At 40.4% G+C, this 18,678-nt stretch overlaps 1 protein-coding gene across 2 annotated transcripts; it reads right to left on the reverse strand.

The window, feature by feature from the left end:
- Window positions 1–1,917: 1,917 nt before the first annotated feature.
- LOC118851548 (17-beta-hydroxysteroid dehydrogenase type 6-like) lies at window positions 1,918–17,938 on the reverse strand. Of its 2 annotated transcripts, none has more exons than XM_036761030.1 (6): window positions 17,861–17,938; window positions 17,219–17,269; window positions 13,470–13,801; window positions 9,216–9,474; window positions 3,469–3,632; window positions 1,918–3,090 (listed from the first exon to the last, which is right to left on the reverse strand). In XM_036761030.1, the coding sequence occupies exons 3-6, from the start codon at window positions 13,780–13,782 to the stop codon at window positions 2,873–2,875; spliced, it is 954 nt and encodes a 317-aa protein (XP_036616925.1). In that variant the 5' UTR covers window positions 13,783–13,801; window positions 17,219–17,269; window positions 17,861–17,938; the 3' UTR covers window positions 1,918–2,872. The 2 variants fall into 2 exon arrangements, with proteins under 2 accessions (XP_036616925.1, XP_036616924.1); XM_036761029.1 differs by having other exon boundaries at window positions 17,790–17,894.
- Window positions 17,939–18,678: the final 740 nt, after the last annotated feature.

Below are 18,678 nucleotides of genomic sequence, written 5' to 3' on the forward strand. Positions count from 1 at the left end.
CAGAGGGCACAACATGCAGGAGAAGACAAGATGGAATGGGATCATTTGTGTATATAGAGGGGTTTGTCTTGGTAAGGAGAGGGGCTACTTCTTCATATGAGACTGAGGTGAAGAAAAGATTGTGGCAGAAGGCATCTAGGTGATACGAGATGAGGAAGAAAAGAGATGAAGGATCTCTGAGTGTTAAATTTTGGAGGGAAAGTGGGGGAAGGGATGCCATGGGAGGATTGAGGAAGGATAAAAGGTTTGGGAAAGCCCCTACAGTTAGTAGGAGAGTGAGTCAATTAGAGAGTTTTAAAAGGATTGCTTTGCCATAGCTAAGATCCATTGAAAATTAAGTTACATAAATTTGCACTGGACTCACCCAACACAATCTCATGATTTTCTCCACTATGTTCAATTATATGTGTGGAGGAACAAAGGCAATGGAGGGTGAGAATAATGTAAGACTTAAATATGGCAAGGCAAAACCAGCAATAGGATAAGAAGCCAAGGATCTTGTGAGAAGAGAACAATGTAGAATTAAACTGGTCCACCAAGGGGTCAAGATGAGGAAAAAGAATATCACCAAGGCAAGGATGATAGACTAAGAAATAACTGAGGCATTGAAAAATTAAAGGTCACACTGGCAATCAAGAACAATTTGAGTGTGCAAGACAGAGGAAGAGCTGCAATGACAACAGATTGTGATCAGAGAAGTGAATTTCAGAGTTCAAGAACATGGAAGTAGAATATTTATGGTTGATGGTAACATTAAAGATGTGACCGCCTCCGAGTGTTGTTGAGGTGAGGTAGAGGAATAAGCCATGGGGAATGAGTAAATTGAGAAACTGTGAAGTTGGGATATTTGCAGAATGAATAATATGCATGTTGAAGTTCTCTTGTACGAGGGCAAGAGTTGAGGAGGAGAGAAAGATTATAAGCCAGGCACTGAACTCACTGAGAAAAGAAGGGAAATGTCCTAGAGAGTGGTAAACAGCAGAATTTTGACTGGGTGATGAATATGGATTGAGTGAATCTCACAGAGTTTGGTGGTGGTAGAGGGAAAGTTTAGAAGAGGTGATGGAGAGCAAGGAGTATTCCAACTCCTCCACCTTGACCTATAAGTTTGGGGGGAAAGAGTGAAAGTGCAACCAGTGCTGGAAAAGGTGGCCATGGAGGCTGTGTCATCAGTAGGGAGCCAACTTTCAGTGAGAGCCAAAGATGGATTGAGGCGCAAAGGAAAGACTTAAGATGAAAATAAGTTTGTTACTTATGGAGGAGACATTCCAAAGGGCACAATGGAAGGAACTGGTAGCTTTACAGTGGTACATTAAGGGGGGTGAATTGAAGAGGGTAGGATTAAGAGAGCAGGCTGTGAGGGATAGAGAATATAGTTTGAAGAATAACAATTGGAGGTACAACATACCTTAAATGGAGTGGGCTTGACCTGGTGGAAGTTTGTTAATGAGTTGTGGGAGGTTATCCACATGTCTAAAGGATCAGCCTCAGGGTAGAGTGCTCTCGGGCAATTGGAGAGCTCAAATGGGAGTGCGATAAAATGAAACAGTATTTTTCAACTTCCCAGGCAGGCAGATGCAAACCAGACTAGGTCAGGAGGTGGGTAGCAGGTGGAAACATGTTTTTTCTCCTTAGGCAGGAAGAGAGATTTTTAACCTATACCCTTGTATTGCCCATCTTATTTGATTTCTGACCATCTATCTGGTCGATAACAACCATCTTGATTTCTATCAACTCTCTGACCATGGGCTGTTTGTCTGGTTTCCTGATTATCACCTTCTCAGTATCTGCCTAGGTCTGGCCTCTATAAGATACACAGTTTTGCCTTGGTGTTACTAATCCCAATTCATCAATCCCAACCATCAACTCATCGCAATCCATGATGTTGATGCTCATAGTGAATCAACCCATACTACGTAAAATCAACCAGAAAGTTTATTTGTTTCCAATATTTCACAATATTGTCATGTTCAACAATGAACAATCATTTCAGCATTAAGTAGGTTTTCTAACCAAACACCCCATTAATCCATTTAGTAAGGTTTCTAGCAACCTCAACCAACAGAACATAGATTCAAAACTGTAAGCAAACAAGAAGAATCTATCAGAAACCCATGCATTTTATTCTACAGAAGAGACAAAATACAGGCTTTGGCCCTAATCCTGGCGAAGAATTGACTCAGAATTATCTATAAAATCAGTGTTACTGATTTAACAACTTTTATAAGGTGGTAACTAAAATTTTCCGTTTGTCTTACATTATAATCAGTCATTAAGAAAAGGATCGTGTTCAACAAAAGATGATAATAATGATTATTTTCATAAGAGCATTTATAAAGCACTTTTAAGGTTTGCAAAGTACTTTGAAAACATTCTCTCATTCGATCTTCACAAAAGTCCTTGGAAGTAGGTGTTATTAATATTCCCCTTTTACAGATAGGAAAACCAAGGTAGACAGACAAAGGTTGTAATTTGCCTGGGGTCACTAGTAAGAGAATGAAACTAGATTTGAACTAGGATAGTGAATGGGACTGGATTTCAACTTGGATCTGCCTGACTCAGTATAATGTGTTCACTAAAGCAGATAAATGGGCCCTACATTTTGAGAAGATTTTTACTTTTAAATCATTTTTGTGGTTTTGGTGAATAAAAGGGAAAGTCTTCGTTTTCTGGAAAATTGACTCACGTGGAATGCCTAGTGATTCCCTAGTGATTCCAGATAAATGACGCATTTACCATCTCCTTCACAAAGGATTAGGATGGGAACCAAATCTTACAAAGAGTAAATTTCTTTTAAAAAGCTATATAAACATCATCGTCAAATTCCATAGCGTTCAATTCCTTCTTCACAAGTCAGCTTTCCAATCCATCTTTAGACAGCATGTGCAGGTTTTGGATTATTTGCAGACCATACATAATCTGACAGTACTGTGGGCAAATAGGACAAGGGAATAAAGAAGAATCGAGCATCCCAGCCAGCTGAATAGCGATATCGAGGGTAATGCGATGTCAGAGCATGTTCCATACAGTCAGTTACCAGGTGCAAATTCGTACTAAACTTTTGCAGTGAGTTTTTATTATAAGTGAGAACTGTAAGCAAAAAGGAAAAAGTGGTTAGCTTTTTTGTTGTTCACTTTTTCAGTCTAAAATCCAATGGGACAAGTTTACAGAAATCCAAATGGAAGCAATGGAAGAGAGAAAGTGGGAAATAAAATTTGGACAAATAATTAAAAAAAATAAAATCTATATTTTATACTAAGTAAGAGTTATGAGTAGCAGTATTGAAAGACTTATTCTCAGAGGATTTGTTATTCAAGATATTACTATTCATATAAACCTAAAGTCTAAACAAGCATATATTTCCTGATGAAAAACCCCACTCAAAGACATTCTTATAAATGCCAAAATTCATCCTTTTATTTTCCCCCTCACAAAACACACCATCTCAAACAAAAGAGAGAAACTTACATTTCTCAAAGAATTCTTGTCCATAGCTTTCTTTGACTTCCACTGGGCCTTTATTCCAAGAATTTTCTAAACACTCTTGGAGCTTCTGAGGACTGATTATGTTCGTTTTGAAACAGCCAGGCTCAACCATGCAGACTTTCACCCCAAACGGTTGCATGTCAATCCTGAAACAGATCCATCCAAGTTAACACAATACTCACCCCTCAAATTTAAAGCTCATAGAAAGAAAATAAAATTATTCAAGAACTTGTGAAATCTCTCATGAAATCACTACTGTGGAGCTGGAGGGGATATTAGAAGTTATCTAGTCCAGCTGTGTCAAACTCAAGCAGAAACAGATCCCTGCAGGCTGTAGATTAACTATGACAACTTTGGTCAAGTCCCTGCTCTGAGACTTAGCAGCTAGTTAAGTGGCCCCTGGTAAAGTCTTTTAACTTCTTTGAAAACGTGCTTCCTCCTCTGCAAAATGAGGCTAATCATACTCCCATGAGTAATCACTTCTGAATAATGTTTTGAAAATTTAAATATCAGTCCATTGACCGAGCATTTATTAAGCACCTCACAGGTTGTGGTTTGTCCTTTGTTCTTGAAGAGGACCATGATGTCAGGGAAATGATGACATTGCAATTGACTTTGATTTGAGGGAGGGAGGGCTGTGCAAGGTCACTAGCCTCACCTTCTGCTCCAGAGCCATCTGGGTTCAGTGGCCAGATATAGATCAGGATACCTGGAAATGACCCAGGATGCAATGGGAAACCTTGGCCCTTTTAAGCTAAGGTCTCTTCAAGTTCTCACTTTGAGTGAAGCAACACCCATTCAGTGAATAGGCCTCTTTAAGAGTGACTCAAGGGATAGCCCCTTTAATTGAATGAATGGGGCCCCAACTGACCAGTTCCACTAGGGCAACTCTTCCCCTCCCCTCCCCTTCTCTCCTCTTCCTGCCTCTCTCCTCCCCTTACCTGAGGGTGTTCTGCCAAAAGCTACCTGGTTAACTTGAGGTTCGTTGGTTAGATTTCTTTCTCAAAGACCAAGCCTCAAACTCAATTCACTCTGGATCTCATGGATTGGACAACAATAGGTCCCTGCCCAAGGACCACTTGATGGTTATTTTTGGGCCCTCCTGGATCTAAGTGAATGTCAAGAGTACCTGTTTCTCTTTTGGCCAACAACCCTGAGGGTCTTCCCCTCCCAGTTGGATTTCTTTTTTCTCCTAAAAGGGCCATCCCTTGACTCACTTCTTAAAGAGGCCTGTCATTCACTGAATGGGTGTTGCCACACTCAAAGTGAAAACCAAAAAGGCCTTAGCCTGAAAGAGCCAGGGTCTCCCATTGAATCCTGGGCCATCTCCAGTCATCCTGATGAATATGTGGCCACTGGACCCAGATGGCTCTGGAGGAGAAAGTGAGGCTGGTGACTTGGCACAGCCCTCCCTCACTCAAACCAAAGTCAACTGCAAGTCATATCATCATCTCCCTGATGTAATAATCCTCTTCACAGCCACAATTAAGTGCCCACTATTCTTCAGGTACTGGGCTAGGCACTGGGAATACAAAAAGAGGCAAAAGAGAGTTCCTTCACTCAAGAAATTCACAGTCTAATGGGAGAGACAACAAGCCTACAACTATGTACAAGCTTCCCCCACAAGCCTCTTAGTATTGATTAATTCACTTAAAAACATTTGTTAAGCACCTTCTGTAGGCAAGGCAGCATGGCCTAGTGAATAGAGAACTGCACTAGAGTCGAGAAGACCTGGGTCCAAATTCTGTATCCCAAACATACTGGCTAGATGTCCCATGAGAAAGTCACTTGGGCCCTGATTGCTCTCAGGCAACTCTGTAAGACTAGAAATGGTAAATATATATTGGGAGGGGGAGATCTACATTGGGAGCTTCTAAGATGAAATCAGAGGCAAAGAAAGGAAGGAAGGAAGGAAAGAAGGAAGGCGAGAAGGAAGAAAATGGGATGAAAGACCCTAGCCAATTAAAAAAAGTTAATTTTTAATAAGGAGCCATCTCAGGGTGGGAATGGAAATAAAATTTTATTCCATTCTCACAAGCATAAGGCGTCCTCTGCCAGAACAGATCTAGCAAGGGAGGCCTGTACAAGTGGCAAAGCACCAAGAATTGTACCTAACGCAAAAAAATTCCCGCCCACTTCTGACCCTTCGCACCATTGGCTGGGAGGTGGGCTTACAATCTGAGCAAACTAGGCAAAGAACTGGGAAATCAAGGCACAGAAATTCCAATTCCCATTCCCTTAGTTAATAATTACAACTGAGGTGACATCTATAAATCTAAAGAAGGAGAATAAGATAAAGGGAGGGGGAGACCCTCTCCATTCTTCTACAGTACTCTCACAGTAAAGGAAAGGAGGTCACAGTGACCCTATTCTTACTGAGCAACTCTTTAAACCACAACCAGAAGAAAGAATGAAAAGTTTCAGGGTAAAAAAAAGAAACCTTCCCAGAGACTGAGCAATCAGGCTCTCACAGCCTCAGAATTTTTCCACTTCCCTATTTCCCTATTTCTTGATAATTAAACATTTCTAAGTATACATATGAATAGATATGGTTATATATTCATACATATATATTCCCTGCTAAGTCTTCACGTCTTATTTTCTCACTACCTCACACAGAAGGAAGGAAGGAAGGAAGGAAGGCAGGCAGGAAATGATGAAGGAAGGAAGGAACGAAGGGAGCAGGGAAGGAAGGAATCAGGTAAGGAAGGAAGGAAAGAAGCAAGGAAGGAAGGAAGGAGGGAAGGAAGGAAGGAAGGGAAGAAGGAAAGAGGGAAGGAAGGAAGGAGGGATGGAAGGAAGAAAAGAAGAAAGGAGGGTGGGAAGGAAGGAAGGAGGGAGGGAAGAAATGAGGGAGAGAAGGAAGGAAGGAAAGAAGGAAGGAAGCAGGGAGGGACAAAGGGAAGGGGGGAAGGGAGGAAGGAAGGAAGGAAGAAAGGAAGGAAGAAGGGAAGGAAGGAGGGAAGAAAGAAAGGAAGGAGGGAAGGAAGAAAGGAAGGAGGGAGGGAAGTGGGGGAGAGAGAGAGGGAAGGAACGAGGGAAGGAAAGAGAGAGGGAAAGAGACAGGGAGGAAGTCACAAAGGAAGGAAGGAAAAAAGACATTTATAAACTTTCAAACTCTATATGTGCTGTTATTACTTTCATCCCTCTGACTTAAAAGAATATCACCTTAAGGAAACAAAGGAATGTATCAACTTTAGGAATGATTCTCAGTCCTTCTTTTGAATAATGTCAGTCTACTAACTGAGCATTTATTAAAGGCCTACTATGTTCTAGGTGGAAAACTAGGTGGTGCAGTGGATAGAGCACCAGGCCTGGACTCAGGAAGATCTGAGTTCAAATCCTACCTCAAAAGCTTGCTAATTGTGTGACCCTGGACAAGTCACTTAACCCCTATTTGCCTCAGTAATTCATTTCAAAGTTGGCAGAAAAAAATGGCAAACCCCTCTAAGTATCTTTGCCAACAAAACCCCGTGGATTTCTCCATGAGTACAGTTAGACACAACTGAATGACTAAAACAACAGCAGTGATCCAGGCACTGTGCTAGGATACAAAAAGAGTCAAAAGAGAGTCCCTGCCTTCAAGAAACTCACACTTTAGAGGGGCAGACAACATGCAAACAACTGTGTACGAGCTGTATACAGGAAATAATCAACAGGGGGAAGGCACTAGAATTAAGAGGAATCTGGAAAGGCATCCTGATCCTGTAGAAGGTAGGATTCTTGCTGGAATTTACTCAAGGGCAGCCAAGAGATAGAGATAAGGAGAGAGCATCCCAAGCATGGGGGACAGCCAGAGAAAACACCCAGAGCCAAGAGATAGAGAGCCCTGTTGGTGGAATACTTGATGGCAGAAATATGACCATATATGTATCCATTTAAGGTATACAATCCTTCAATCTGACCACAACCCCCAAGGGCAAATACAAATATGCTTGGAATCCTCATTCTTAGAGGAAAATGTAGACCTTCTCATGCTAATGATCACTCCTCTACTTCTATCCTTGATCCCATCTCTACTAGGATTATGCCTTTTTGATCATTCCCTCTTTTACCTTGATTTTCAGTTTCTCCTTATCCAATGGCTCCTTCCCTTGTGCCTACAAAAATGCAATACAATCTGTCTTCCTCATCCTTAAAAATCATTGCATTTGACCTTATTGTTGTTAGGTTGTGCAGCAGTGTTCGACTCTTCATAACCCCTGGATCATAGCATGCCAGGCCCTTCTATCCCCCACCTTCTCTTGCAGTCTGTCCAAGCTCGTGTTCATTGTTTCCATGATACTATCTATCCATCTCATCCTCTGCCATCCCCTTTTCCTTTTGCCTTCAATCTTTCCCCAAATCAGGGTCCTTTCCAAAGAGTCCTAGCTTCTCATTATATGGCCAAAGTATTTAAGCTTCAGCTTCGGTATTTGACCCACTGCTGAATAGATGAATTAATTTCTTTACTTATTGACTGATTTCATCTCCTTGCTGTCCAAGGGACTTTCAAGTCTTTTCCGGAACCACAATTTGAACGTGTCAATTCTGCGGCACTCTGCTTTCCTTAGAGTCCAACGTTCAAAGCCACACATTGCTACTGGGAAAGCCACAGCTTTGACTATACAGATCTGTGTTAACAAAATGATGTGTCTGCTTTTTAGTATGCTGTTCACATTTGCCATAGCCTTTCTTCCATGGAGCAAGTATCTTTTAATTTCATTTGATCTTACTATGCCCTAAAGTTATTGTCCTGTATCCCTGCTCCCTTTTAAAATGAAACTTATAGAAAAATCCATCTACACTCATTACCTCCACTTTCTCACCACTTACTCACTTCCTAAATCCTTGGCATCTCACCTCCAGCCTCATCACTCGATTGAAACTGTTCTTTCCAAAACTTTCTTAATTGACAAATCCAATGTCCCTTTTATCAGTCTTTATTCTTCTTGACATATCTCTGGTATTGGGTACTATTACCAGCACTTCCTTCTAGACACTTGCTCTTCCCTGGGTTTTTATGACACTGCTCTCTCCTGGTTTGAGACCTCATTCTGGCCACTTCTCAGTCTCCTTCCCTGCATCACCACACGCATCTCACCCCCTTTGTATTGATGTTCTCCTGGGTTCTGTTGTAGGTCCTCTTCCTTCTCTCTATTCTCTCTCTTAGTAATGTAGGTTCAACCATATTGTCTTTGCAGATGACAGTCACATCTATATATCCACTACTAGTTTCTCTTCCTGGCAAATAATAGGTGTTGAATAAATGCTTGTTGGTTTGACTGAACTCCAGGCCCATGTCATCAACTGAACACACTGGACTTCTCCAGAGGGATGGGACATCCTATATGTCTCTCAAACTCAATATATCCAAAACAAAATTCATTATCATTCTTCCTAAATCCTCTCCTCTTTGTAATCTCTCTATTTCTGTTGAGGGCACCACAATCCTTCTAGTCACCCCAGATCCCTATCCTGAAGACATCCTCGACTCCTCACTCTCACTCTCTCCTCATATCCAAACAGCTGCCAAGTCTTGTCAATTCTACCTTGGCAAAATCTCTCAAATCTATCGCTTTCACTTCATTCACGTGGCAGCTGCCCTAGTTCAGGGACTCATTTACTTGGAGAATTGAGATATTCTGCCTGATCCCATTCCCTCTCCCCTGGATGGATGGATGGATGGATGGATGAATGGATAGATGGATGGACAGATGTTTGGATGGATAAAGTAAAATGATAGTTACCGCAGACAATCTGAAAAAGCTTCCACTCCATACTTGGAACAGCAGTAGGCTGCTGAAGAGAAAGCAACTCTCCCCATGATGCTAGAGACATTGACAATCCTCCCCCTGGCTTGCTTCACCATTTGCAGCATGCTCATTGTCACCTCAATTACTCCAAACAGGTTTGTATTCATTGTCTTCATAAGGTTCACCTTGGTCATCAACTCAGTACAAACATCTGGAAAGATAGCTCCTGCATTATTGACGAGGCCCCAGAGTCCTACCAAGATATAAATCAAAATCACAAGAGCCTTAAAATGTACCATTAGAAATGGATGTTAGAGCACACCTAAACTAACCTCAGTTATACACTCTAATATATTCCAACCCTAATCAATTTAATGAGAGGCAATAAAGTATGGTACAGAGAGCCTTGGAGTCAGGAAGGTCTCAGTTTTGGCCTTGCCTCTCATATATATTACTTGTATGATCATGAACATTATCCCTATAATCATTAGATTGTTAGCTTCTTGAGGACAGGGACTGTATTTTGCCTCTTTTTGGATCCTCAGCACTTAACATAGTTCCTAGCACATAGTAGGGACTTTATAAGGTTGATTGATTGATTGAATAAGTTACTCAACCTCTCAGTTCTAAGCAACTCTAAAAGACTATAATTTACAAGTGAGCAGCCTATTTCCATTAGCAGTTTCTCTTTTTTCCTCCTTTTTGTTTTCATTTTTACTCTTTTTAATTTATTTATTTAACACTCTTAGTTTTCAGCATTGATTTTCACAAGAGTTTGAATTACAAATTTTCTCCCCATTTCTACCCTCGACTCCAGCCCCACTCCAAGATGGCATATATTCTGGTTGCCCGGTTCCCCTGTCAGCCCTCCCTTCGGTCACCCCACTCTCCCCCCATCCCCTTTTCCCTTACTTTCTTGTAGGGCAAGATAAATTTCTATGCCCCATTGCCTGTATATCTTATTTCCTAGTTGCATGCAAAAACTTTTTTTTGAACATCTGTTTTTAAAACTTTGAGTTCCAAATTCTCTCCCCTGTTCCCTCCCCACCCACCCTCCCTGAGAAGGCTAGCAATTCAACATAAGCCACATGGGCATCATATGTAAAACCCCTCCACAACACTCATATTGGGAACACTAACTATATTTTGCTCCATTCTATCCTATCCCCCTTTATTCGATTTTCCCCCTTGACCCTGGCGTTGGCAGTTTCTATACAAGTGACTTCTCCACACAAATGAAATCACAGATCATAGCCTAATTAATCTACTGATTAATATAATAAGGAATCTAGCATGCCATCCAGTACAAAAATTCCCTCTTCTCCAAATTTGGAGCCCAGGTCAAGAATATATTTAGAAACACAAAGGTTTACTGCACTATAAAAAATAATGAATATGATCACTACTGAGAAGCATGGGAAATGCTGATACAAAATGAAGTAAGTAAAACCAAGAAAACAATATACAGGACTACAACAATATTCATGGAATGAATAACAACAAAACAGTGGAAACTGAATGGTACACAATTATATTGACCAAGTTTGGCCCCAAAGAAGAGTTGTGAAAAGACACCTGTGTTTCCTTTGCACAGGTAGGGGAATATGGATGTGAATATTACATATAATGTCAGACTTTTGGTATGTTGGTTAGTTGTGCTAAATTGTTTTCTTTCATTTTTTATTCTTTTTAATAAAGAATGGTTCTCTAGAAGCAAGTGGGTAAGGGGGCAGGTAAGGAAATGTGGATAATGTAAACATTTTTAAAATTTAGTTGTTTTTTAAATGGAAAAATAAATTGTTGAAGAGATGGGCACATAAAGGCATTGTTGGCAGAACTGTGAATAGACAACTACGCTGGGAGGCAAATAAATTAAATGATTCCATTGCCAGGCATATACTCCAAGGAGGTCAATGACCAAAAAAAAAAAGTTTTCATAAGCACCAAGCTATAGCAACACCTTTTGTGGTAGCAAAGAACTGGAAACAAATTAGATTGCCATTAGTTGGGGAAAGGATAAATACACTGTGATGTGTGAATATAACAGAATATTACTGTGCTGTAAGAAAAGACCACTATGTAAAATACAGAGAAGCATGGAAAGCCATGAACTGCAGAAGAGAGCAGAAAACAGTGCCAGGAAAATAATATACACAATGAATACAACAACTCTTCCCTAGTAGTAAGAAAGGTGGGGGTGGGGAAACAGAACACGTCTACTGGACATCAAGTTTGAGAAGTCTGAAAGGCAGTTGGAGACACAAAATTAGGAAACAGCACAGAAGTTCAGGCAAGATTGGTAGATTTGAGAATCATTAGCATAGATAGAGAACAATGACAAATAAATCCATGAAAGCCTATGAGATCACCAATTGAAGTAGCATAGAGTGAAAAGAGAAGAGGGCCCAGGACAGAATCCGGAGAGACAGTTATGACCACAGGATTGACTTGGAGGAGGATCCAGTAAAGGAAACAGACAAAGAGTAGCCAAACAGATGTAAGAAGAACTGGGACAGAGTGGTGTTCCTGAGAAACCCAGAGGGAAGAGAGTATCAAGGGAAAGAAAGTGATCAACAGTTTCAAAGACTACAGAAAGGTCAAGGAGAATGCAGATTGAGAAAAGGCCTTTGGATTTGGCAATTAGGAGATCATTAGTAACTGGAGAGTGGAATTTCAGTGTGGGAAGCCAGATTGTAAAGGATTAAGAGGAAAGTAGGAAAAGAGACAATGGAGGCACCTATTGTACACAGCCTTTTAAAGAAGTGTAGCTCCAAAGAGCAGAAGAGGAACAGGAAAATAATTAATGGGGATCCAAGGATCAAGTGGACTTTTCTTCAGAAGGGAGAAGACACAGCCATATTTGTAGGCAGTAGGGAATGAGCCAATAAGCAGCAAGAAATGGAAAATAAATGAAAGAGTAGGGATAACAGAGGAGGCAATTTGTTGGAAGACACAGGATGGAATGAGATCACTTACAAAAGAAGAGGGGTTAGCCTTGATTAAGAGTCAGGCCATTTCATCATGCAAGACAGGGGTGAAGGAGGAGAGAGTGGACAAAGGCACCTGAGTGATAGAAAATGAGTAAGAAGAAACGAAGAAATTAAAGCTATCTATAGTTATATGAAAAAAATTGCTCTTAATCACTATTGATTAGAGAAATGCAAATCCAAACACCTCTAAGGTACCATATCACACCTGTCAGGTTGGCTAACATGACAAAACAGGAAAATGATAAATGTTGGAGAAGATGTGGGAAAATTGGAACACTAATGCATTGTTGGTGGAGCTGTGAACTGATCCAACCATTCTGGAGAGCAATTTGGAACTATGCCCAAGGGGCTATAAAACTGTGCATTCTCTCTGACCCAGAAACACCACTTCTAGGTCCGTATCTCAAAGAGATCATAAAAACGGGAAAAGGACCCACATGTACAAAAATATTTATATTAGTCCTTTTTGTGATGGCAAAGAATTGGACATTGAGGGGATGTCTAGCAATTGGGGAATACCTAAACAAGTTGTGGTACATGAATGTAATGGAATAGTATTGTGCTATAAGAAATGATGAGCACGCAGAATTCAGAAAAACTTGGAAAAATTTATATGAACTAGTGCTGAGTGAAGTGAGCAGAACCAGGAGAACATTGTACACAGTAACAGCTGCATTGTGCAGTGATTGGCTTTGAGAGACTTAGCTCTTCTCATCAATACAAGAATCTAAAACAACTCCAAAAGACTCACAATGGAAAATGCTATCCACATCCAGAAAAAGAACTTTGGAGTCTGAATGCAGATTGAAGCATATTATTTTGTCTCCTTTTCTTTTATTATTTTGTTTTGTTTCTTCTTTCTTGTGGTTCCTCAAATTAGTTCTAATTTTCCTTTATATAATGACTAATGTGAAAATATGTTTAATATGAATATGTAAGTAGAGCCTATATCAGATTGCACGCTGTCATGGAGGGGGAAATTCTTGTGGAAGTGAATGTTGAAAACTAAAAGCAAATTAGTGAATTACTTTTTTTAAAAAAAGATTATGCCTCTAAATCCCCCAATCCCAAGATGGAAACAACATCCCCAAATCCCCACTGCTCATTTTCCAAGGTAAACTGTTCAGCAAATGTAAACAACACAAAAGGCCATACCTGTTCTCCTAAATAATGAAATTAAACTTTCAAACCCCACATATCCCTTCTTCATGCTAAAGGATTTAAGAAAAATGATATAATGTCTCTCTTTCATTCATACCTTTATTTCCCACACGCTCCTTCACCCACTGGGCCGCTGCAGTGATGCTCTCAGTCTTGGTCACATCCAGGATCACTGTCTCTACCCTGTCTGAAGTCTCATGCCTCAGCTGCTCAGCCCCTTTCTCTGTCAGACAGGCCGCTAGCACTCTCAGGCCTCGAAGGTCCAGCTGCTTAGCCAGCAGGTTCCCAAATCCAGAGTCACAGCCAGTGATAAAGACATATTTGTCTCTAAGGTTACTCACCACCAGCCTCTCCCTGTACCAGCGAAACACATAATACAGGCCAATGAGGCAGGCCACGTAAAGCCACATGGAAGCAATTGGTCTTTCACTATAAATAAAGAATAAAAAAAATGTTAATTGCTCTGCTCCCCTTCAAGCGTCCACAAACCATTTTTCATCCCTAATAGTTTTCTTTTCTACCAGATCTGTGATTTAATTAGTGGAGAACTCCTAGCAAAGAGAGCCACCTTTACCAAGGCAGTACCTACTCTGGACTTGACTAAGTCATTCAGAGGTTGAGTGATTTGCCTAGGGTCACATAGCCAGGATATGTCAGAGAGAAACTTGAACCCAGCTCTCTGAAGCCACTTTAAGGCATTGGACTATATGACTGAGGTCACTGCCCACTGGAAGTTTCCATGATTCTAGTGCCATGTTGATGGGGTCATTTCCTCAATGCTTAGAGAACTTTTGAATTGATTGCATGACATTGGAGACACTGGCACAAGGCTGCCCAGCATGGTATGCCCTCATTAGAGAAGGTGCTGTGCTCTATGAGCAAAGCAGAATTGAAGTGGCTCCAAAGAAACACTAGATGCACAAATTTAGAAAATATACACCAATGTTGATGTGGATTATTTGTGCCTAACTTGTGGTAGAACATTCCAAGCTCCTATTGGTCTGATTGGACACTTGATTCTAACTTGATTCGAACATAGTGATGTCATTTTGGTGCTCTTCAAGAATATGGGACAACAACCAACTAACCATAAAAATGCTTGGCAGTCATTCATTAGAAACTTCTGTCACTGAAATGCCAAGAATGTTTCACTGCACACCACACTCATGCCATGCCATCCCTACTTATCCTGATCTCAAACTTCAAGCAGACACATGCATATTGTTTTATTCTTTTCTGGTCTCCCTCTCCTTCCCTCTTCTGTTGTCTGGGAGGGGTTCATCTACATCCCATCCTACATGAAGACCAAACCCCACCTACCCCCAGCAGATAAAGAGATAGCCTGAATCCCTCTCACTGGAATTGCATGGAGTGCAGTGATATGGACCAAGTGTTAGTGATTTACAACCAGGAAGACAAGGGTTCAAATCTGCCCTCTGAAATCTTCCTTAGCTCCATTTCCAGAAACCGGTCATCTAGCTTGCCTCGATTTCTTCAACTGTAAAACTGCAGTAATAATAGCTAGCAGCTACCTCCCACATTTGTTATGAAGAGCAAATGAGATGATGTTTTGAAAAGGGCTTTACAAACTTCAAAGCACTATAGAAATGTTACTATTATTATTAGTTATTATTATGCTGGAAAATGTGCATTTAAAAACCAGAGCATACAGAAGCAAAGTCCCTTCTAAGTACCTGATGTTCTCAGAGGCTGAGATTTGTTGAGACACTTCATTTTTACAAGTAAAAGAACCTAGAAATTGTTCTAATTTGCATATGGAGTCCCTACAATTCACTGACAAGGAGTTCCTGGAGCAGATCAATCCACAGATTTCTAAGTGCCCAGAGGTTAAGGCTGGAATAAGTGCAAAGAAGGCAGACCATGTTACAACCAATGTCTCTGATAAAGGCCTCATATCTAAAATATACAGGGAACTGAGCTTAATTTATAGGAATATGTCATTCCCCAATTGAGAAATGGTCAAAGGATATGAACAGGCAGTTTTCAGAGGAAGAAATTAAAGCTCTCTATAGGCATGTGAAAAAAAATGCTCTAAATCACTATTGATTAGAGAAATGCAAATCAAAACAACTCTGAGGTACCACATATCTCCTGTCAGATTGGCTAACATGACAAAACAGGAAAATGATAAATGCTGGAGAGAATGTGGCAAATTGGAACATTAATACATTGTTGGTGGAGTTGTGAACAGATCCAGCCATTTTGGAGAGCAATTTGGAACAATGCCCAGAGGGCTATAAAAATGTGCATGCCCTTTTACCCAAGCAATACCACTCCCAGGGCTATATCCCAAAGAGATCACACAAGTGGCAAAGCTTTGGACCTGTATGTACAAAAATATTTATACCGACTCTTTTTGTGGGGCCAAAGAATTGGAAATCAAAGGGATGTCCAGCAACTGGGGACTGGCTGAACAAGTTGTGTTATATCAATGTGTGGAATACTAAAGCCTAGTAATAATAGTGTTGGCCATTTAAATAACACCTACTGTGTTCCAGGCACTGTGCTAAGTGCTTTACAAATATTGTCTCATTTGATCTTCACAACAACCTTGTCAGATACATGGTATTATTATCCTCCTTTCACAGAGGAGAAAACTGAGGCAAAGAGAAGTTAAGTGATTTGCCCAAGGTCACACGAGTCAGGTCTGAGACCTGGTCATAGAGTCAATATGCCTAGATTATAATACCAATTCCAGAATAGTATCTGTGTCACCCTAGACCAATCACAACCTCACAGAAGCTCAGTTTCCTCACCTGTAAAATGGGAATAACAGGACACTTACCTAATCCATTTCAATTGAGCAAATATCTATCCAATGCTTATTATGTGCAAGGTACTATAGATATAAAAAAAAAAACCATAGCGCTCTCTCTCAAAGAAGAAAGCTTTGTAAACACATGTGAATGTGAGCCATCATTACCAAAATAACTCCCTAGAAAATACATTTAACGCCTGAGTGAGAAAAAGTCAGTTTTGTGGCAACTGATACCTTTTGTTTTGTTTGTTGGCATCCACCTTCATATCAGCAGACAGAAATCTTACAAAGCTATTACCCAGACTCAGAGAAAGAAGTATTACTGGCTCCATTCCTGTTTTAATAAATAATTTTCTTCTTTTCCTGGGCTTCTCCTTTATGCTCCTCCCTCTTTAAATGTGAATGTCAGAGGTCAGAAACATAACCAATGAAAAGGAATCTCAGGGTCCGTTTGTTCAAATATTTGCTTATTAGATATGTCTGTACCACCAGCAATACTAGCACTATCCCTGCCAGAGGAAAGTACACTCAGATTTGCCTCTGGTTGTGGGATTCAAAAATAAGATTTGACACTGAAATTAAAAGTGACAGCCCGAGTTTGGTGGAACAAATTTGAAAGGTCCTTTTTCTCTCATTTTCCAAAACTTGCCCCAGGACTGGCATCTAGTCTGAATTGCCATAAATAAAGAATCCACAAGGAAAGGGATGGTTTTAGATTCCTTTGCCATGCTAAAATTCCCCATTACTTGATTCCTCAGTTCCCATCTCTCCAAACAAAGTTTCACTGTCTCTCCCTTTCATTACATCACAAACTGAACAGTCATTATTTGCTCAGGTCCAAGACTGGGGCAGACTTTCTAAATAAATATTTTTCTAACCCCCAGCAGGTACTTATCTTGCTCTCAGTTAAATAGTAATTAATCCCCATAAAGACTAAAGTATTAGTTGAGAAAGTTTTTAACACCTTCAATCCCAAAGGGGTTTATACATTTCAGGACCAGAAGGAGAAAGAACAATGAATTTTGGCCCAAAAGAACCCTAGTTCAAAGATCAACTCTACAACTTACCAGTAGTGTTAACAATGGAGGAGATATTTCACAAGCCCTGTGCTTCGTTTGCTGAAATGCAAAATAAATTGGATGGATTAGATGATCTCTAGAATACCTTCTAACTTAAACTCATGTGATACTATAACTCTCCATCCTCAACATAGTAAAATTTCAGGTGCTATGTTGTGACGATAATCTCCTTAAGCAGAAGAAATTGGTCATCACATTTCAAAGGTGATAGCCTCACTTGGCTTACCCATAAAGCCAACCTTCCTCCTCTCTGACCACCACATTATAAATTCTCAAGGCCTTCAGACCATAATCATATTTTGTGACGTCCAAGAAACACAATAGACTTATCCATACCCTTACTGCTGGGGGAGAAAGGGCCAGTGGGAAAAGAATAGCAAAACCAATCCACCAATCAAAATTGCAAGAGAAAAAAATGTTAATGGCCTTCCAGCAAGTGTCTCCTGGTACTCACGTTTTCTTTCACCACAAACAAAATTCTTAGTACAGCTGGAGAGCCTTGCCCTCTGAGGATTTTTAAAAATCAGAAAGATCACTCACCACAGCCATTTACACATACCTTGTCCTCTCCTCTCCCCCAATCCACTCTCCACAACACATCTGAGCATACAGGTGTAGATGAAGTCTTACCTGGTAGATAGAGACTGCTTAACAACTTCTGGAACTCTGAACTGGGCAAAGTACAAATCACAACCCCGTTATCTTTCTCCTCCCTTGGCCTTTTCAATTTAATCTAAGGTGGTTTTAGAGTATTTGGATTGGTTGTTGTTTTTAAACAACATCCCCCTCTTGTGGTGAAAGTTAGACTTACCTCGTTCTGTCCCATCCTGACTGAGCTTCCTAGGCTCAGAGTTCAGGGGCCCATGAATTTATGTCACTGGTGGAAAGGAAGTTTAAAAAGCATTGTTGATGCTTTTCTTAGCATACACACTCCCTCCCATAAGTTTACACCATGTTCTTTTTGTTCTTCAGTTTTGTCATGACTTCATTTGAGGTTTTCTAGGCAGAGATACTGGAATGACTGCCATTTTCTTTTTTTTTTTTATTTAATATATTTAGTTTTCAGCATTGATTTTCACAAAAGTTTGAATTACAAATTTTTTCCCCATTTCTACCTTCCCCCCAGTCCAAGATGGATTATATTCTGGTCGCCCCGTTCCCCAGCCAGCCCTCCCATCTGTCACCCCACTCCCCTCCCATCCCCCTCTTCCTTCTTCTCTTGTAGGGCAAGATAAATTTCTATGCCCCATTGCCTGTGCATCTCATTTCCTAGTAGCATGCAAAAACTTTTTTTGTTGTTGTTGTTGGTTTTGAACGTCTGTTTTTAAAACTTTGAGTTCCAAATTCTCTCCCCTCTTCCCTCCCCACCCACCCTCCCTAAGAAAGCAAGCAATTCAACAAAGGCCACATGTGTATCATTATGTAAAAACCTTCCACAATACTCATGT

The sequence above is a fragment of the Trichosurus vulpecula genome, chromosome 5 (genome assembly GCF_011100635.1).
Source record: "Trichosurus vulpecula isolate mTriVul1 chromosome 5, mTriVul1.pri, whole genome shotgun sequence".
Classification (NCBI taxonomy): domain Eukaryota; kingdom Metazoa; phylum Chordata; class Mammalia; order Diprotodontia; family Phalangeridae; genus Trichosurus; species Trichosurus vulpecula.